The 21782-nt window shown below is 43.5% G+C and overlaps 1 protein-coding gene across 2 annotated transcripts in view; it reads left to right on the top strand.

Moving 5' to 3' along the window:
- Positions 1-21782, top strand: part of dync2h1 (dynein cytoplasmic 2 heavy chain 1) — an 836995-nt gene that overhangs the window by 608351 nt on the left and 206862 nt on the right. For both annotated transcript variants that reach the window (XM_068033753.1, XM_068033752.1), the window contains exons 79-82: positions 481-591; positions 11848-12003; positions 15386-15461; positions 20453-20664. In XM_068033753.1, coding sequence (XP_067889854.1) covers positions 481-591; positions 11848-12003; positions 15386-15461; positions 20453-20664 — 555 coding nt within the window. The remainder of the gene's footprint in view (positions 1-480; positions 592-11847; positions 12004-15385; positions 15462-20452; positions 20665-21782) is intronic.

Here is a 21782-nt window from a genome sequence, read left to right as displayed (position 1 = left end):
ACACAGCGAGTGGTTAAGATCTGGAATGCACTGCCTGGGAGTGTGGTAGAGGCAGGTTCAATCGAGGCATTCAGAGCGGAATTAGACTGTTCTCTGAAAAAGAATAATGTACAGGGTTACAGGGAGATCGCAGGGGAATGGCATTAGATGAATTGCTCATTCGGAGAGCCGGTGCAAACATGATGGGCCGAACGGCCTCCTTCTCTGCTGTAACAATCTGTGATTCTGTGAATAAAAACAAGAAATGCTGGAAATACTCAGCAGGTCTGGCAGCATCTGTGGAGAGAGAAGCAGAGTTAACGTTTCAGGTGATTCTGTGAACGCTGACAGTTTTGCCATCATTACGGCTGCAAAATCCAGGCCATTAGGATAGAGGAATATACTGATGCTTGTTAGGTTAGCAAGAAAATTATGACATTTAAATTTTAAAAATGCAGCTTTTCAATGGGTTAACTAATTTCCTGTTGTCTTTTTTAATAGGAACTGAATAGACTTGAGCCACATACAAATTTTCGTCTTTGGCTTACAGCTGAAAGCCATCCAAAGTTCTCCCCAATATTACTTCAGTCAAGTCTGAAAATAACATATGAGGTAAGTTTGTTTTACAGGAAAGTCAAATTTTTAAGACAATAGTTATTGATTATCTTTTTTATTAGGAATAACAGTGCATTTAAATAAAAGATTGTTGTTATGTTCAGTGGAAAAGAGTATCACCATGGAATGCTCTCACGCATCTAATAACTAGCTCATAGGCTGAATTGGGAAATGCCATATACCCTGTTCTCCTCCTCGGTTAGATGATAATGGAAGCTATCCATACACCTAAAAAAATATTCAGATGGATAAAAACAACAACTTATATTTATATAGCAATGTCAAAATACATGTCAAGGTTCTTCACAGAGGCAGAAAGAAAAAGATAGACTCTGAGTCAAAGAAGGAGAGATTAGGAAGAGTAATCAAAAGCTTGGTCAAAATGGTGGGTGTTAAGGAGGGTCCTAAAGAAAAAGAGGTTAAGAGGATGAGGCATTTAGGATGCGAGTGTGGGTCATGGGGCGGTTGAAAGCACTGCAAAAGGAGAAGGGATGTGCAGAGTTAGCGAGTGGAATGATTGCACTGGAGGAGGTTACAACAATAGTGAGAGGTTCGACCATGAAGGATTAAGAAAATATGAAATAGGAGCAGGAATAGACCATGCAGCCCCTCGAGCCTGATCTTCTGCCTCAACCCCACTTTCCCACCAACTCCCCCTGTGAAAGACCAAAAATCTGTCTTTCTCAGCCTTGAATATATTCAACAATGGACCATCCACAGCCCTCTGGATTTAAACATGCAGTTGAAAATTTTACTTTTGAGGCATTGGGGAACCAAGAGTCAATGTAGGTCAGCAGCACTTGGTGTTGGATAGTATATGGGCAGCAGTATATGAGCTGCCTCTACTGAGGGTGGAGGAAGAAGCCTCGCGAGGAGAGCATTGGGATAGTCAAGTCTGGAGGTATGGATGAGAGATTCAGCAGCAGCTGGGCTGAGGTAGGTAAAGAATCAGAGGTGTTATGGTGGTGAAAGTAAGTAGTCTTTGCAATGGAGAGAATATGGGATTGGAAACCCAGCTCGAGATTGAATAGAATGATGACGTTACAGACAGTCTGGTTCAGCCTGAGACAGTGGCCAGGGGGCTCAAGAGAAGTGGTGGAGACATAGAACTGTGTATCATGTCTGGAAATGGTGTCGCCAAGTGATGTCACAAGACAAGGAGTCACATGGGGCAAGTACACTGGTAAGCTTCACATTTTTATTTTAATATAATTTTATTTAAATTAATCAACTTTAAAGTAAGATGAGATCAATTAATTAGCATACAGCTAAGGCCGGTTTGATCATTTACAATCAGTGTTCAAATAATTAATTAATTAAATCTAGGGGATAAAGTTAAAATTAAATAACAAGGGATCAGCAAAATAAAATTGAAAATATTTAGAAAATAGGAGATAAGTAAAAGCATTGCAGTTAACTTTCCTATAAACTGAAGTGATATCAGAACAAGAGAAGCAGCTGATTGGTGAGTAGCTGGTGAGTCTTTATTTATTTAAGTTAAAAGTTTAATTGTCTTTCATAGAGGCAAGGCAGGGCTTCTTGGTCCCTTGGAGTATGCAACCTGTTCCATGTCAGGACTGCAGGGTGCTTCTCATGTCCTGGATAACCACATGTGCAGGAAATGTTGTCAGCTACAGCAGTTCGAGCTCTGGGTTTTGGAGCTTGAACAACAGCTGGCGTCACTGTGGTATATCTGCGAGGCTGAGAGTTTCGTGGATAGCACCTTTGTAGATGTAGTCACCCCACAGCTTAAGGATATGCAGGCAGAAAGGGAATGAGTACCCGCCAGGCAGTCAAGGAGGACTAGGCAGGCAGTGTAGGAGTCCCCTGAGTCCATCTCGCTCTCCAACCAGTATTCAGTTCTGGTGAGAGTGATGGTTCCTCTGGGAAGTGCAACCAGAGCCAAGTCCATGGCACCATGGCTGACTCAATTGTACAGCAGGGCAGCAGGAAGATTAGGAAAGCAATACTGATCGGGGATTCGACAGTTAGGGGAGCAGACAGGCGTTTCTGTGGCCGCAGATGTGAATCCAGGATGGTATTTTGTCTCCTTGGTACCAGGGTCAAGGATGTCACTGTGCGACTGCAGGGCACTCTGAGGGGGGAGGGGAGGGTGAACAGCCAGAGGTCGAGGTTCATATCAGTACTAACAGCGTAGATAGAGAGATGAGGTCCTGCAGGCAGATTTTAGGGAGCTAGGAAAGAAACTAGCTAGCAGGACCAAAGGTGGTAATCTCCAGATATCCCAGTGCCACCTGCTAGCGAGTATAGAAATAGGACGATAGAGCAGATGATTGTATGGCTGAGAGCTGGAGAGGGAGGGCTTTAGATTCCTGGAACATTGGGACCAGTTCTGGGGGAGATGGGACCTGTACAGGCCGGACGGGTTGCATCTGAACAGAAGCCGGACTAATGTCCTTGTGGGGTGATTTACTAGTGTTATTGGGGAGGACGTAAAGTAACTTGGTAGGGGACCAGGAGGTAATATTAGAGAGGAAAAACAAGGTGCACAAATGTAGGGAGAGACTGATAGCACTAGAGTGGGAAATAGTAAGGTATTCAGTGGGGTCAGAGTGAGATGGAATGTAATAAGGTCTAAGTTAGGTTTACTGTGCAGGTGTGTGAATGCAAGGAGTGCGGTAAATAAGGTTGGTGAGTTGCAGGCACAGGTGACCATGTAGGAATATGATGTGGCGATAACGAACACCTAGTCAAAATTGGGCAAGACTGGGTGCTAAATATTCCTGGATACAAGGTTTTCAGGAAAGATAGTGAAGAAAAGAAAGGACGAGGGGTACCAGTATTGATTAAGGAGAGCATTATAGTGCTGGAGACAGAGGATGTCTTAGAGGGGTCAAGGACAGATCTATTTGGTTAGAGCTAAGAAACAATAGAGGTACCATTACGCTACTGGGTCTATTCTATAGGCCACCAACTAGTGGGAAAGATATAGAGGAACAAATTTGGAAGGAAATTACAGAAAGATGCAAAAAATGTAGAGTAGTTATAATGGTGAACTTTAATTATCCTAGTATAAATTGGGATAATAGTGTAAAGGGCAGAAATGGGGAAGAGTTTATGAAGTGTGTTCAGGAGAATTTTCTAGATCAGTATATTTCTGGCCCAGTGAAGAAGTGGAGGCATTGCTGCATCTGGTTCTTGAGAATAAGGTGGGCAAGTGAATAATGTGTCAGTAGGGGAACATTTAGGGTACAGTGATCATAGTATCATAATGTTTAGGTTTACTGTGGAAAAGGACAAGGAGCAATCCAGAGTAAAAATAATTAGTTAGGGGAAGGCTAACTTCAATGGGGTGAGAACAGATCTGGCCCAAGTAAATTGGAATCAAAAGATTGGCAGGCAAAACTGTAATGGAATAATGGGCTGCCTTTAAAGAGGAGATAGCTCAGGTACAGTCGAGATACATTCCCACAAGGTGGAAAGGTAGGACAAACAAAGCCAGAGCTCCCTGGATGATGAAAGAGATGGAGAGTAAGATAAAGCACAAAAAGGGTGTCTATGACAGTTGTCAGATGGATAATACAATTGAGAACCAGGCTGAATGTAAAAAGTTCAGAGGGGAAGTGAAAAAGAAATGCAAGAAGAAAAGATAAAGTATGAGAAGAGACTGGCAGCTGACATGAAAAGGAATCCAAAAATCTTCTATAGGCATAAGAATAGTAAAAGGGTGGTAAAAGGTGTGGGACCAGTTAGGGAACAAAAAGGGGATTTATGCATGGAGGCAGAGGGCATGGCTGAGGTACTAAATGAGTACTTTGCATCTATCTTTACCAAGGAAGAAGATGCTACCAGAATCATAGTGAAAGAGGAGTTAGTTGAGACACTGGATGAGGTAAAAAAAATTGATGAGGAGTATTAGATAGGCTATTGTACTCTATGCCCCTATTTATAAAACACAGGATTTTGTATGCTTTATTAACCACTTTCTCAACCTGCCCTGCTACCTTCAATAATATATGCACAGATTTCCCCAGGTCCCTCTGCCCCTGCACCCCCTTTAGAATTTTACCCCTTATTTTGTTTTGCATTTCCTCCTCCTTCACACCAAAATAAATCACCTCACACTTGTCAACATTACATTTCATCTGCCACTTGTCTGCACATTCGAGTTTGTCACTATCCTTCTCACAATTCTTTCAAGTTTTGTTCATCCACAAATTTTGAAATTCTGCCCTGTATACCCAAGTCTCAGCCATTAATATATATCAAGAAAAGCAGGGGTCCTAATACCGACCCCTGGGGAACTCCACTATCTACCTTCCTCCAGTCTGAAAAACAACCTTTCACTACAAATCTCTGTTTCCTGTCACTCAGCCAATTTGTATCCAGTCTGCTACAGGCCCTTTTACTCCATGGGCTCTAACATTGCGACAAGCCTGTTACTTGGCACTTTATCAAATGTCTTTTGGAAATCCATGTACGCCACATCAACCGCATTACCCTCATCTGGTACATCATCAAAAAACTCAAGCAAGCTAGTTAAACATAGGTTTGACCTCAACTGGAGTATTGTGTCCAGTTCTGGGCACTACAGTTTAGGAAGGATGTGAAGGCATTAGAGAGGGTGCAGAAAAGATTTATGAGAATGCTTGCGGGGATGAGGAGCCTCAGTTACAGGGATAGATTGGAGAAGCTGGGGCTGTTTTCCTTAGAGAAGAGAAGATTAAGAGGAAATTTGATAGAGGTGTTTGAAATCATAAGCGTAGATGGGGAGAAACTGTTCCTGTTGGTGGAAAGATCAAGAACCAGAGGATATCAATTAAGGTGATTGGAAAAGAAGCAAGAGGAAAGTCTTTTTTACGTAGCAATTGATTAGGATCTGGAATGCATGGCCTGAGAGTGTGGTGGAGGCAGATTCAGTTGAAGCTTTCAAAAGAGGCTTAAGTATCTGAAGAGAAAAAAATTGCAGGGCTACGGTGAAAAGGCAGGGGAGGGAGTTGCAGTTGCAGAGAGCCGACCAGACATCATGATAAGCCAAGTGGCGTCCGTCTGTGCTGTAACCATTCTATGATTCTAAATACTTTTGAAATGTAGTCACTGTTGTAATGTATGAAACACATAGCAGCTAATTTGGACACAGCAAACTCTATCAAACAGCAATCTGATAAATGACCAGATAATCTATTTTTGTGATGTTGATTAAGGGATATATATTGGCCAGGGCAACTCCCCTGCTCTTCTTTGAAATACTGCCGCGGCATCTTTTATGTCCACCTGAGAGGTTAGACAGGGCCTTGGTTTAATGCCTCATCCAAAAGGTGGCACATCTAACGGTACAGCATTCTCTCAGTTCCTGACCAAAGTGTCAGTCTCGATTGTTGTGCTTAAGTCCTGGAGTCTCTTGTCCAGTACACCTACTCAGCATCTATGCTCCAATACTCTGCTCCCAACATGAAGTTAAAGACCAGTTCTATGAGGAACTCCATAATATCATTAGTAGCATTCCTCATACCGAACATTTGTTCCTGCTGGGGGACTTTAACGCCAGGGTTGGGGCTGACCAAGACTGGTGGCCCTCCTGCCTTGGGCGCAATGGCATTGGAAGGATGAATGAGAATGGACAGAGACGGCTGGAGTTGTGTACCTATCACAACCTCTGCATCACCAACTCGTTCTTTCATACTAAACCCTGTCACCAGGTTTCATGGAGGCACCCAAGATCACGTCGTTGGCACCAGCTGGACCTCATCGTCACAAGGCGAGCCTCTATAAACAGTGTCCAAATCACACGCAGCTTCCACAGTGCGGACTGCGACACCGACCACTCCCTGGTGTGCAGCAAAGTTAGACTCAAACCAAAGAAGCTACATCACTCCAAGCAGAAGGGCCGCTCGCGCATCAACACTAGCAGAATTTCTTATCCACAGCTGTTACATAAGTTTCTAAATTCACTTGAAAAAGCCCTTCAAAACACTCCTGCAAGGGATGCAGAGATGAAGTGGGCCCACATCAGAGACGGCATCTGTGACTCAGCAATGACCACCTTTGGCAAATGTGAGAAGCAGAATGCAGACTGGTTTCAATCTCACTTTGAAGAGCTGGAACCTGTCATAGCCGCTAAGCGCATTGCACTGTTGAACTACAAGAAAGCCCCCAGCGAGCTAACATCCGTGGTACTTAAAGTAGCCAGAAGCACTGTACAAAGAACAGCCAGGCACTATGCAAATGACTACTGACAACACCTATGCAATCGTATTCAACTGGCCTCTGACACTGGTAACATCAGAGGAATGTATGATGGCATTAAGAGAGCTTTTGGGCCAACCATCAAGAAGATCGCCCCCCCGCTCAAGTCTAAATCAGGGGACACGATCATTGACCAAAGCAAGCAAATGGACCACTGGGTGGAGCACTACCTAAAACTGTACTCCAGGAAAAATGTTGTCACTGATATCGCCCTCAATGCAGCCCAGTCTCTGCCAGTCATGGATGAGCTGGACGGACAGCCAACAAGATCGGAACTCAGTGATGCCATTGATTCTCTAGCCAGTGGTAAAGTCCCTGGAAAGGGCGGCATTACCCCTGAAATCATCAAGAGTGCCAAGCCTACTATACTTTCAGCACTCCATGAACTGCTTTGCCTGTGCTGGGATGAGGGAGCAGTACCACAGGACATGCACGATGTCAATATCATCACCCTCGATAAGAACAAGGGTGACCGTGGTGACTGCAACAATTACCGTGGAATCACACTGCTCAGCATAGTGGAGAAAGTCTTCGCTCGAGTCGTTTTAAACAGACTCCAGAAGCTGGCTGAGCGTGTTTGCCCTGAGGCACAGTGTGGCTTTCGAGCAGAGAGATCCATCATTGACATGCTGTTCTCCCTTCGCCAGCTACAGGAGAAATGCCATGAACAACAGATGCCCCTCTACGTTGCTTTCATAGATCTCACCAAAGCCTTTGACCTCGTCAGCAGACGTGGTCTCTTCAGACTACTAGCAAAGATCAGATGTCCACCAAAGCTACATTCCATGACAATATGAAAGGCACAATTCAGCATAGCAGTGCCTCATCAGACCCCTTTCCTATCCTGAGTGGTGTGAAACAGGGCTGTGTTCTCACACCTACAGTATTTGGGATGATCTTCTCACTGCTGCTCTCACATGCATTCAAGTATTCAGAAGAAGGAATTTTCCTCCACACAAGATCAGATGGCAGGTTGTTCAACCTTGCCCATCTTAGAGTGATGATCAAAGTACGGAAGGTCCTCATCAGGGAACTCCTCTCTGCTGACAATGCTGCATTAACACCCACACAGAAGAGTGTCTGCAGAGACTCATCGACAGGATTGCGGCTGCCTGCAATGAATTTGGCCTCACCATCAGCCTCAAGAAAACGAACATCATGGGACAGGACGTCAGAAATGTTCCATCCATCAATATTGGCGACCACGCTCTGGAAGTGGTTCAAGAGTTCACCTACCTAGGCTCAACTATCACCAGTAACCTGTCTCTCGATGCAGAAATCAACAAGCGCATGGGGAAGGCGTCCGCTGCTATGGCCAGTCTGGCCAAGAGGGTGTGGGAAAATGACGCACTGACACGCAACACAAAAGTCCGAGTGTATCAAGCCTGTGTCCTCAGTACCTTGCTGTATGGTAGCGAGGCCTGGACAACGTATGTCAGCCAAGAGCGACGTCTCAACTCATTCCATCTTCGCTGCTTCTGGAGAATCCTTGGCATCAGGTGGCAGGACCATATCTCCAACGCAGAAGTCCTTGAGGCGGCCAACATCCCCAGCATATACAGCCTACTGAGCCAGCGCCGCTTGAGATGGCTTGGTCATGTGAGCCGCATGGAAGATGGCTGGATCCCCAAGGACACATTGTACAGCGAACTCGTCACTGGTATCAGACCCACCGGCCGTCCATGTCTCCGCTTTAAAGACATCTGCAAATGCGACATGAAGTCCTGTGACATTGACCTCAAGTCGTGGGAGTCAGTTGTCAGTGATCGCCAGAGCTGGCGGACAGCCATAAAGGCGGGGCTAAAGAATGGCGAGTCGAAGAGACTTGGCAGTTGGCAGGAAAAAAGACAGAAGCACAAGGAGAGAGCCAACTGTGTAACAGCCCCGACAACAAATTTTATCTGCAGCGCTTGTGGAAGAGTCTGTCACTCTAGAATTGGACTTAATAGCCACTCCAGGCGCTGCTCCACAAACCACAGACCACCTCTAGGCGCTTACCCATTGTCTCTCGAGACAAGGAGGCCAAAGAAGAAGAAGTAGTCCTGGAGTGGGACTTGAACCTACAACCTTCTGACTCAGTTGCAAGAGTGCTACCAACTGAGCCATGGCTGGGATGCAGCAATATGTTGAGGAAATTTGGGGAGGGAAGTGAGGTTGGAGATAGGCAGTAGTTTGTTGGAATGGAGGTTTTGAGGGTGACAAATTTAGGAAAATACATGAACAGTTTCAGCACTTGGACTCCTATGAGCTTTTTAATACTCCACTTGTATAGTATAGCCACTAAAAGTCATCGCACCTAAATTTAGATATGTTTCATTATTGTTTATTGTAACATTATTGTTTATGTGGCACTTTCACTGCTAAATATAGTGACTACATAAATAATGCTTCTGAGATATAAAGCTGAACAAACCATTTAATCTGTACCTGGAGACTGCTGTTGCCTGGTAATCTCACAGAATCGTTACGGCACAGAAGGAGGTCATTTGGCCCATCGTGTTTGTACCAGCTCTCCGAATGAGCAATTCACTTAGTGCCATTCCCCCGCCTTCTCCCCATAAACCTGTACATTCTTCCTTTTCAGCTAACTATTTAATTCCGTTTTGGACGCCTCGATTGAACCTGCCTCCACCACACTCTTTGGCAGTGAGTTCCAGATCCAAACCACTCGCTGCATGAAAAGTCTTTCCTCATGTCGCCATTGCTTCTTTTGCCAGTTACCTTAAATCTTTGCCCTCTTGTTCTGGATTCTTTTATGAGTGGGAACAGTTTCTCCCTATCTACTCTGTCCAAACCCCTCATGATTTTGAATACCTCTATCAAATCTCCTCTCAGCTTTCTCTTCAAGGAAAACAGTCCCAACTTCTCCAATCTACCTGCTATATGATTTTTCTTAAAGGAATAAAGTTTAGAACTAGATGCCTTTGATAAAATAGCCCTAAAACATCCTCATCAGTCAGCAGCACTTTGACTAGAAGTCCTGTTTTCATGATATCAAGTGGCCTGTCTCTTAATGCTGTAATTTGTTAGTGTGGCTTGATAGAGAAATCTTACATGCTCACTGAAAATCTTTGTCTTTATGAATGGTGATGTAATTCAGTCACTTGATATTGTTTCCACATTGAAATTGGGTGCTGATGTTCGTTACACAGTCCTTGGGGTGTGATTACCTCATGTAACATAATTAAAATGAATATCTTCTTTATACCAGAGGATCTTCAGTTTTGAGTTGGAGGACATGCTATTTTATTTTGCAGTAGCATTAACCCATTATGTATTATAATACAATTAATCTCACATAGCATTGCTCATAGACAAATTGTTTTTGGGGTAAATTTATGGGTGCATGCCAGCAACAATGAAGGCTTTCCACTTGCACTATGGACTCATGAAATTAACCCTTATGTCTCTCCTTTCTTAACAACAACTATTTGTATTTGTAACATTCCTTTAAAGTAATAAAATGTCTCAAAATGATTTACTAGGTAAAAACTGACAGCAATACTTGACAAATTAGGAGAGCTAACTGAAAACAAGGCCAAAGTTTGCAGCAGCTTTTAAAGGCAGAGAAGAAAGTAGTAATGCTAAGACGTTTAGGGAGTACGTTCCATAGGGTGGGACCTCATGGCTGGAAGCACTGACACCAAGGTGGAGATAGTCAGGAGAAAGGAGTACTCAAGAGGCTACAGTCAGAGGACTGTAGCGTGCAGGCTTGTATGCCTAGGCCTCAACTTTTAAGCTATATGATAATTTCAGGCTGCTTCAGGAAACACAGTATCAGCCATTTAGCTGTGCACCACTGCATTAAACAAGTTTTAAAATAAAAACAAGAAATGCTGGAACCACTCAGCAGGTCTGGCACCATCTGTGGAAAGAGAAGCAGAGTTAACGTTTCGGGTCAGTGACCCTTCTTCGAAATCCAGTCTCCTGCCTTTCCCACTGGCCCCAGACAGGCACCTCCTACCTCCTGGAGGCTCTTGGCGCCTCTAATTGGGCGCCGAACACACCTCCTGCCCAATTAGAGCATTTCCATTCCATGATTGTGTCACGAGTGATGCTTCTGAAGCACGGGGACAGGACCTCAAAATTCTCCGGGCATTAGGTTGCCAACCCCAGAACGAAAATCCAGCCTGGGGAGTCAGTGATAGTCATGCCATTGAATTTTGAGTGGTGATGGTCATTGCCTGGTATTAGTGTGATATGTGTTACTTGCCATTTATCAACCTAAGCCTAATTGCTGTCCGGGTTTTGCTGCGTGCAGGCATAGTCTGCTTCATTATCTGAGGAATTGTGAATGGAACTAAATACTAAGTAATCAAGAGTGCACTTCTGACTTTAAGCTGGAGGGAAGATCATTGCTGAAGCAGCTGGATAGCTGGGCTAAAGAGGCTGGCCGGAGGAACTTCTGCAGTGATATCTTGAGGGCTGAGATGATTGGCCTGCAACAACCACAACCATAATTTTATGTGCCTAGTTTAATTGCAGCCATTGGAGGGTTTTCTTCCTGATCCCCATTGGCTTCAGTTTTGCTTGGGTTCCTTGGTCCCACACTCGGTTGAATGCTGCTTTGGTGTCAAGAGTAATCAGTGTTATCTCATAAGATTTGATTATTGACAGTTTTGAATGGAACTTTAGCTCAACTGAGCTAAAACAATGCTGTTTATTTAATAGTAATTTATAAAAAAAAGTAAAGGGATTCATGTAAAACTTATGTCATCGGATATCAAATTTCCTAATTATAAGTCATTAAAAGTAATGAGGCTGTCTAACATTTCTAGAAGCAATAGAGTTAAATCATATTTGTATTTATACATTTGTGAAAGCTGATTAAAAACTCTATTGCAACTTTATCCTTGATAAAAATAGAAAAAAAACTAATAAATAATACCATTTTCTGAAATATAATAAATTATCTGTTTACAGCTTTACTTTCCTAATCACATCAGAACAGTATCAGAAAATGTACAATTATAATATGGCTTCAGTTGAATAGCTTAAAGACTGCTATCTTTATATTTGCTCACTTTTTTTTTGTTTATTTAACAGGCACCACCAGGTTTAAAGAAGAACTTGATGAGGACATATGAATCCTGGACATCAGAGCAAATTGCGAGGAAGGGTGTACTAGAAAGGGCACAATCCCTCTTCAGCTTGGCTTGGTTCCATGCTGTTTGTCAGGAGAGGAGGAAGTATATCCCTCAAGTACGCAATCTCGTTTCAAGCAAACATTTACATCAGCGAAAAAATTTAAACTCGAATCATAGTTAAATTTTCCAAGTAGTTTCTATGTGGAAGACAAAGAGTATTGAACAAAACTTTTAAAACTGAAATGTTATGAGCGTGCCGCAAATCATGGCGACGCACTCTGATATTGCTGGTCTTCCCGCCCGGATGTTCTGTCGCTGAGCCCCCGCGATATTTCACGCGGGGGGCTCATTTAAATGGAGGAGGCAGAACGGTCGCCCCAATGACGTAGAGAGGTCCTGGCAACGGTGTCAGGTGCCACTGCGCCGTCACCATTTATAAAGGGCTGCAAACCCTTGCTGGCAATTTTAATTTTTAAAGGGACATGGAGGGCAAATTAAAATTTAAAACTTTATTAACTGAACGAAGCCCCTCTCCCACCCAACCCCCCACCCAATGACCATTAAATGTATTTAAGACACACAAAAAACTTTTCTGCTCATCACCAACTTTGCCCCTCAAACTTTGCTACCTTTGCCCTTCAACTCCTTCCCAACATTCCCTCAGCCAATACAAAGTGTTTTCCCGCCCCCTCCTCCCCCCGCCCTGATAATTTCACTCCTCCCCCCTCCCCACCAGTGACACGCCTCGGAACTCCGAACAGAGTTGCGAAGGCGTGCGCGTTCTGGCTGGTGGTCAGAATATTGGCATGGGACGGTTGCCAGGACAAGGTAAGTTAATTTGCATGTGTTTAACTTAATTTTAATATTGAAATGAAGGCCCCACTGCTTTGGCAACGGGGGTGGGGGGGGGCCGCACTGAGGCTTCGCCGCCGCTGGTAAAATGCGGCGGGGCTTTCTCAATGTCGGTGGTTGTGGCGGGCCTTTCCCGGAAGAATTTTCCAGGCCCCCCTGCCACGATCCCTGATGTCGGAGGGCTCATAAAATTCAGCCCTGTGTGGCAGTTTTACGATATATCAACATTCACTTTCTAGTATGGTGAGCTTTTAATTTCTATTGGTGCCACAAGTTGGTGGGACTTCACTGCACTTTTTACAATGGTGCCATGTTGCTTCTTTCAATACTTCTGACATACAAGGGGCTTCACAAAGGAGAAACAATTGATGAACAATAATAGAAGAATTTGGAGAGATAGCCATAAGGATAGGCTTTTGAGCTCGTTTGTAAAGGCATGGGGAAGGAGCTTAGGGAGGGAGTTACATATGGGCGGCACAGTGGCGCAGTGGTTAGCACTGCAGCCTCACAGCTCCAGGGACCCGGGTTCGATTCCGGGTACTGCCTGTGTGGAGTTTGCAAGTTCTCCCTGTGTCTGCGTGGGTTTTCTCCGGGTGCTCTGGTTTCCTCCCACAAGCCAAAAGACTTGCAGGTTGATAGGTAAATTGGCCATTATAAATTGTCACTAGTATAGGTAGGTGGTAGGGAAATATAGGGACAGGTGGGGATGTTTGGTAGGAATATGGGATTAGTATAGGATTAGTATAAATGGGTGGTTGATGTTCGGCACAGACTCGGTGGGCCGAAGGGCCTGTTTCAGTGCTGTATCTCTTAAAAAAAAAAATAGAGTGAAGCAAATATGGCTGAAGTTTCTGTCACCACTAGTGGAATGAAGAATGGGGTGTTGTAGAGGAAGCCAAAGTTCGAAGTTTCAAGGGCACAAGTTGGGATTTAGAGATGGAAAAGTTGGCAGAAATGAGGAGGGGTGAGCCTATATTGGAATTTATAAACAAGAGTAAAGATTTTGAATTCAGTGTACTGGGAAAAAGTGGAGGTTAATGAAAATAGGGAAGATGGGCAAGTAGGACTTGGTTTGGGACAGAATGCAGGCAACAGAAGTTTAGAAACGTTATGGAGGTTGTGATAGATAGAGCTCTGAAGGCTGGAATAATGCAATCTTGAGGTAACAAAATGTGGGAATAAAGGTTTCAGCAACAGTGGGGTTGAGGCAAGGGCAGAACTGGCAGTCTTGTGGAGGTGGCAGTAAATGATCTTGGTGTTCAATTAGATGTGGGGTTTGAAGCTCATCCCTGTGTTGAGTAGGTCACTGAGTGAGTTCACTGTGACTCAATCTAACTGAGAAACCTAGGATGGAGATGGAAATTGGGCAAGGGCATGGAATTTTTGATTGCTGAGAAAATGATTTCTATATATTCTGCAGCTTTGTGCTTCCATGCCATTTTTTTAATTGAAATTACAATGGTGCCTTCCTCAATGACTTAATGGGCAAATTATACAATATTCTCTGCTTTTTGCCCTCTCATCCTCCAAAGTACCCCTGTTGAGACACAGCATTGGCAGAGCTCTGCTATCTCACTAAAGTGTACATTATTTGTGTATTAGCCTAAATTGTGAGTTAGCTAATTTCAGCGTGGAAGAACTACAGTTGACCTAAGGGATCGAACCTAGACCCTTATGATCTGTGAAACTCAGTAGCACACCAGTCACAAAGCCATTAAGGGTGCCCTCAAGCAATTGGCACTAAAGCACAACAAATTACCAGAAATCAATGAATGCCACCTAATATCCAAAAGCAAAAAAATGTAGTGTCTTTCACAACCACCGGACCCCTCAAAGAGCAAATGGAGTACTGTCATCGCTGTTGTAATGTAGGGAACATGGCAGCCAATTTGCACACAGTAATGTCCTATGAACAGCAAAGTGATAACGACCAGATAATCTGTTTTGTGATGTTGGTTGACAGATAAATATTGGCCAGCTCACCAGGGATAACTCCTCTGCTTTTCTTCAAAATAGTACCATAGGATCTTTTACATCAACCCTAAGGGGCAGGTGGGGCTTCGGCTTGACATCTCGTTCGAAAGACGGCAGCTCCGACAGTGCAGCACTCACTCTGTACTGCACCGGAGTGTCAGCCTAGATTTTTGTACTCACAACCTTCTGACTCGGAGATGAGAATGCTACCAACTGAGCCATGGCTGACACAAACTAAAGAAATTGTATTATCTATGAATAAGGAGAAACTTATGAGAATATAAGAATATAAATGAATGTGTAGGAGAATGCACTCAGATATTTATGGTATTAAGAATCTTCACTACCAAATACTATTAAGCAGTTTCTGGTAACTGCCACATTCATAATACATATAAATTAAGCAGGGATTTTGGCAAGAAGAAGCAGCCATTATTCCTGTATGCACTTTTAAGCATTTAAACAGCTCCAGCATATTTTTAATAGCATCTGCTGTGCCATCACAAGAAATTCAGAAGTCATCATTTCTAGTGAAGCAGAACTGTTTCTTGCCAATGTTTCAACAATACAAGACTCAAATCAGCTGTATATTTTATTCTGGCAGACAGATGGATATTGTACAAATTTCAGAAAAAGATTTTCATTTGTTGCTGTATATCGTATCATTTCAGGGTTGGACCAAGTTTTATGAATTTTCTTTGTCTGATCTCCGAGCTGGATTTGAAATAATTGACAGGCTTTTTGAAGGTGAGCCACGTTCTAATGAAATATCATGCCTCAGTTACTTAGATTTATACTATGAAATATTTAAAATCTTACTTAGTACCGTTGGCTGTTTCCTAATTGCTAACAAACCAAAAATGGTTATTTTAGTAAAACATTTCTTTCAATTGTTGATGATCCTTAGGAAGCATATTTTAAAAGACTGTACAAAAACATGGTAACCTCCACATAAACAATGATGTGCTGCATTTTAAAGCACTTTATTCAATTGTAGGGAGTTGGCATGGACTCGATGGGCTGAATGGCCTCCTTCTGTGCTGTAACTATTCTGTGATGTTATGATAAGTGCAGACCAATGACTAGTAAGTGGAGATTAAAGATTTCCTTGTCAAGCTCAGATGAACACATCTGTACCTCGTGGCATGTAGGAAACCTTGAATAACTTAAAAGTTAAATTTACCTGGGCTACTTCTGACCCTCAATCCAATTCCGGGGAAGGCACCACTTCTCTTCTCCTTAAGCCTCAGGTTAATATTGCAGTCAGCTCCCGATTGCAAAATCAGAGCCCAATCTACATATTTAAAGAAAGAGCCTGCTGACCTCGGGCAGGCAGAATCATAGAAGGGTTTTAGCACTGAAGGAGGCCATTTGGCCTGTCATGTCCATGCCAGCTGTCTGCAAGAGTAACTCAGCTAGTCCCACTCCCCTGTTCTTTTCCTGTTGCCTTGCAAGTTTTTTTTCTGCAGGTGCTATCCAAATCCCTTTTGAAAGTCTTTATTGAATCTGCATCACTGCGCACTCAAACAGTGCATTCCAGATCGTAACTGCTCGCTGTGTAAGAAAGTTTTTCCTCATGTTTGCCTTTGGTTCTTTTGCCATTCTCCTTAAATCAGTGTCGTCTGATCCTCGACCTTTCCGCAAGTGGAAATAGTTTCTCTCTATCTACTCTGTCTAGACCCCTTATGATTTTGAAACAACTCTACTAAATCTCCTCTCAACTTTCTCTTCTCTATGGAGAACTTCTCCAGCTTCTCCAATCTATCAAGAGTGTCCTTGCTGTCTGCAATTTAAAATTGTAGTCTGCCAGATCATGTTGGGAAACCAGTGGGTAAGACATCCACTTCAGTTTAACGGCTCTCCCACCCGGCTTCTGTGAGAAACCTAGAGATATATCTGCATTGAGATTTTATGTGCTAATCCAGACTCAATATGGTTGGTTGGCATCCTTCCATCTACAAAAGACGATGGTCATGCAGCAAACAGTCAATTTAGGTGGGGTGTCTTCTCTTGTTGCACCTTGACTGATGGCTGTGAAGGCCAATCTTTGAGAGGCAGGTTCTGCCACAAGTGCCGCACATGAATTGCCAAGTGATGCTGAGTTGTTTTTCGCATTGGCGCTTGTTGCCGAGTTGCTGTCGCCACTGGTCACTGTAGTCGTGCACGCCAATCCACAGAATATGTTGCCATTTTCTCCTTTCACCAGTTAGTGACTCCCAGGTCCAATAGTCGACATTTAGGGCCTTCATGTCATGCTTGCAAGCATCCTTGAAGCAGAGCTTTGGGTGCCCACTGGTCACCTGGCCCCGGCTACCTCACCATACAGAAGGCCCTTGGGTATGCTACCATCTTCCATCCTGCTGATTAATCCGATCCACAGAATCTGCCTCTGTTTGATTCATGCCAACACGCTTGGGAGCTCTGCCTTTGAGAGGACTGCCACATTTTTGATTTTGTCCTGCTAGTTTAAAGCCATAATGCGCCGCAGACACGAAGATGAAATTATTGAACTTTATTTCCTGGTAGCTGTAAGTCGCACATGTTTCACAGTCACACAGCAAGGTGCTGAAAACACAGGCCTTATAAAACCATCAGCTTGGTCCTAAGGGTCAGCTTGGTGTTATCTCATGTGCGTTTTGCAAGTCGGCCAAATGTGGTAGCTGCTTTTCCAATTATGTATCGAGCATCAAGGGACAGATTGTCTGCCACCGTAGACCCAAGGTAGCAGATTTTGCAAACCACTTCCAGTGGGGTGTTATTTAGTGCGATCAGGGGCAGAGATGCAACACCTTGTCCCATGATCATGATTTTCTTGATGCTTATAGTCAAGGAGAACAAGGTACAGGCATTGGGAGAGACAGTCCTTGTAGTCTTTGTAGCTGAGTTTCTGTGTGAACGACCTTTGCAACATCATCAACATAGAAGAGTTCTCTGATCAGGACTTGATGTGTTTTTGTCTTTGCTTTTAGCCTTGAAAGATTGTACAACTTGCCATATGACCGAGTGTGCAAGTAGACTCCTTCCATATCTTCGAGGAAGGTCCAGTAACAGATGCCTCAATGCTGGCCTCAGTTGTTACCACCTGCACTGCCAAGCCTAGCTCTATGTGTCCATTGACATACATTTATTGTAGCCTGAAGACAAGATCAGGAGTGCCTTCTTTTAGCCAGCCATTGAACAGGGCCAAAGAATGTAAGAACATAAGAAATAGGATCAGGAGAAGTCCATTGAGCCTGCTCCACCATTCAATTAGATCATGGCTGATCTGATCGTAGTCTCAACTCCATTTGCTTGCCTGTCTCCCATAACTGTTGACTCCCTTATAGGTCAAGAATCTGTTTAACTCAGCCTTGAATATATTCAATGAGCCAGCCTCCATTGTTCTCTAGGATAGAGAATTCAAAAGATTAACAACCCTCTGAGAGAAGAAATTTCTCCTCATCTTTCCTTTAAATGGGAGACTCCTTATCTGAAACTGTGCTCCATAGTTCTAGATTCCCCCATGAGGGGAAAGACAGCACTCCTGGCAGTGCAACACTCCCTCAATACTGACCTGAAGTGTTAGCTTTGATTTCATGCTCCAGACCTGGAGTGGGACTTGAATCCACAACCTTCTGACTCAGAGGCAAGAGTGCGACCAACGGAGCCATAGCTGCCATTCATTTCTAGATCTAGAATTAAGTTGACACTGCACCAGTATAAGGTGTAGCCCCACATCATTACTTTTCTTATCTGCCTATGTTTCTCAAATCTGGTGAATCTCCTTCAAAATATGTATCTTCAGAATCATCAAAAATCAACATTATTAGAGGGAGCATTAAATAAATGTTACTGCCTGATTTCTGTTTAATAGAACTGATTTTAGTATGACTTTATAAATATGGCTACTACTCAGCCCACTTTATTTTACTTCATAGTGCTGCTCACAGTTCACTACAGGTGCTGCCTGATGGGCTGCATTTGCTCTGCATATCTGTATTGCTTCTGGCATTCCTTTATGAACTTAGGTTGGGAGAATGACTGCCATAAGAAAATTGCACAATTATCAGTGAAGGCACTCCAGATACATTACCCAAAAGATGATGTAGAAACCCACAGTCAGTTACAGGGCAACACTAGCAGAAGTCTGGGAGCAGTTTATTTTTCCATTTATAATAATTTTAATTTGAAAATGATGACTATGTAATATTTTCAGTGACTATCTGAGAAATTTTGGTAACATGTTTTATAAAAGACTTCCTGATTTGCAATTGCTTTATGTGTTAACATGTTTGCATGATCCTACCAAAATGGGGGCTGTGCACACCCATGGCATTTGTGCACCTGCACCTATAGCATAGGGGTGGGACAGTGCCGAAGTTGGCGACAAAAGGCTCGTTTCTTATTTTGAATAGGCTAAGAACACAGGAAAAGGTTTCCCAGGGAGCTTGACCTGATAGCTGGCTAAGGAGCTGTAATTATGGATATCTGAGTAAGGCGCATGGCATAGGAAAACTCCATTAAACGGAGAACTTGAAATGAATTATCACCAAGATCCAATAACTTTTGTACCAGGACCAATCAGACAGACTAACAAAGTGAATTGCAGGCTTTTCATCAGTTATGTAAAATAGATCATAACTCACATTTAGGGTGCTCACTTGTGACACAACTGCTGTAAATCATTGTTAGAAATTCACTGTTAATTATGCACTGATTCATAAGTGAATGCGCAAATTTATTCTAGGGAGTGAATGATAATTTCACTACCCAATGGAGTGATTTTTAACATTAATGAAATATATGTATTACCATTTGTAGCCAGTTTGCACTGCATTCTATAATGAATTTCAGTGATTCCTACAATTACAGAAGTCACAGTGTTCCAACGTTATCTCATTAGATATTCTTCAGTTCACTTGAAAAAGCAGACCTCATATTCTAAACATTCACAGCTGAATACTGATATCTTAAGCCCTGATTTTAACTCAGAGCGGATCAGGGTGAGCAGAAAATCATGAGCTCCCCACAGATTGAGGCCCGGGAAATATTCTTGAGCTTGTTCTGTATGCTTGCAGTGAGTGTCCCACCTGAGCTCTGTGGGAAGCCCTACCTCGTTAGCAGGCCAAAGCAGGATTTTGGCCGGCAGGAGGCTGCCGCCGTGGAGCATATCAGTACCTGGCAGTCAGGCAAATGGTTATGAAGGGGGCCAGGAGAGCATCGTAGTCAGGGAAGGATGAGGAATTGCTGGGGTGGTGGGGGCACTTGTGGGGCATGAAGGTGTGCTCCTGTTACTCCTGGTCCACAAGGAACTAAAAAAAATTTAAATTAAAAACTTAACTGTCAGGGCTTCTTTTGGCCCCTGATCCACTTGCCACCAGGTCGGCCTGGTGGGGAAGCCACTACTGCTCCCCAGTGCAGGCATGAGGTTAAAATTGCAATGGACCTCCAATGACTTCATCAGAGCCCAATCTGCATGTTTAAAGCAAGACATTGCTGCCTTCTGGCGGGAGTCCTGTGTATCTGTTAAAAACAGCAGTTTAAAATTACGTAGGAAGAGCAGTGGGATCAGGTGGGAGGTATGTTGATACCCTGAATTTAACAGCACCTACAAGACCCTTGCCCCCTCAACCCCACCCCCCCACCACCACCACCGCCACCCAGGGCAGGGTTAAATGGAGACTTTAGTGTTATCTATGACGTATCCTCTGTTGAAATACAATCTCAAAGTTCAATAATGATTCATCTGGTATCCACAGAAACAAAGGATGTTCAATGGGAGTTTGTTCGTGGTCTGTTGGAAAATGCTATCTACGGTGGACGTATCGACAACATATTTGATCTACGAGTCCTGAATTCATATCTAGAGCAATTTTTCAGCCCTAAAGCAATTGTTGGATCACAGTCCAGGAGCAAAAATATGGCATCATTTCCATCAACCATCACTGTGCCCAGATCCTGCAGCATTATGGTAGGTGACGTTAGTAATGTATGTAGCTGCAAAGAGTGAAAGTTCTCCATCTGGCAGGAAATGACATTTTAATTTAACTTTGAAAGCTTCATTGAGGCTGAGGATCCACTTATGTCATTTGTCATTGAAGAATTTCTTTAATAACAATTTTTAAACAGCTGGCATAATTAAACAGGACTCATTAAAAAAATAATGCCTTCTATGCATGAACTTTCATATTTTGGTTAAATGAACTTGTAGGTCACAGTGGGAGATCATTGCAGCCTGAAATAGCTGCAATATGGTTAAATATCATAGACCTTTATTGTTTACTCATTAGGACAGTAATTGTTATCAGTATTATGTTTTTGTTTGCAATATATATATTACAGAACATTTTAATCTAACTCCTTATTCCTTCTCTTTTGATACATCACATACACTGAAATTAACACCACTATCAATTTGCTGCATAACTGCCTCTTTTCTACATATATGCAATCATTCCCACCAGTTCCCAGAAGATCTTCCATTCCCAGTATTTGCCCAGCTCTATCTCACTTCTATAAATTCCCTCTGAGTTGTCAGATTGCTTGTTCAAATCAAGGGCTGGATTTTTGGCCCCCGCTGAAGCCAGGTTTGGAGGGAGGCAAGGCTGAAAATTTGGCCCCTCTGGCCGGCATGCTGCTTCCCCGGCTCCATCCCGCCTCCAGGCCATTTTTGCAGAAGCAGGATTGGAGCCAGCAGAGGTACCCGACCGCATGTGGCAGGTAGCCAGTGAGGCTCATTAAGAGCCTTATTGAATCCAATTAAAGGAGAACGACTGGGATTTTCCAGTCTGCCTCCAGTTTCCCATACCAGGGGGTGACAGTTTAGGTGGCTGGAGTCTGGGACCTGGCAGCAGGCTAGGGTGCCAGCACTTCAGGCAGGCCTGCCTACCTGAGTGAAAGAGCATCCACAGGCCTCCCTGTAGATGGAATTCCCCCACCCACCCCACACCCAGCCACAATGGTGGCCTGGCTGCTGATTTTTTTAAATTAAAGATGTAAAAATGTTGAAGAGAGGGCACCTCCATGTTGAAGCACTTTGTCTGTTACTTACCTTCCATTACAGCCTGTTGCAATTCTCATGCTGGAAGG

Source organism: Heterodontus francisci, chromosome 6, assembly GCF_036365525.1.
Source record: "Heterodontus francisci isolate sHetFra1 chromosome 6, sHetFra1.hap1, whole genome shotgun sequence".
Taxonomy (NCBI): Eukaryota; Metazoa; Chordata; class Chondrichthyes; order Heterodontiformes; family Heterodontidae; genus Heterodontus; species Heterodontus francisci.
The sequence above is the reverse complement of the archived record's forward strand: the minus strand, read 5'-3'. Positions and strand labels throughout refer to the sequence as shown.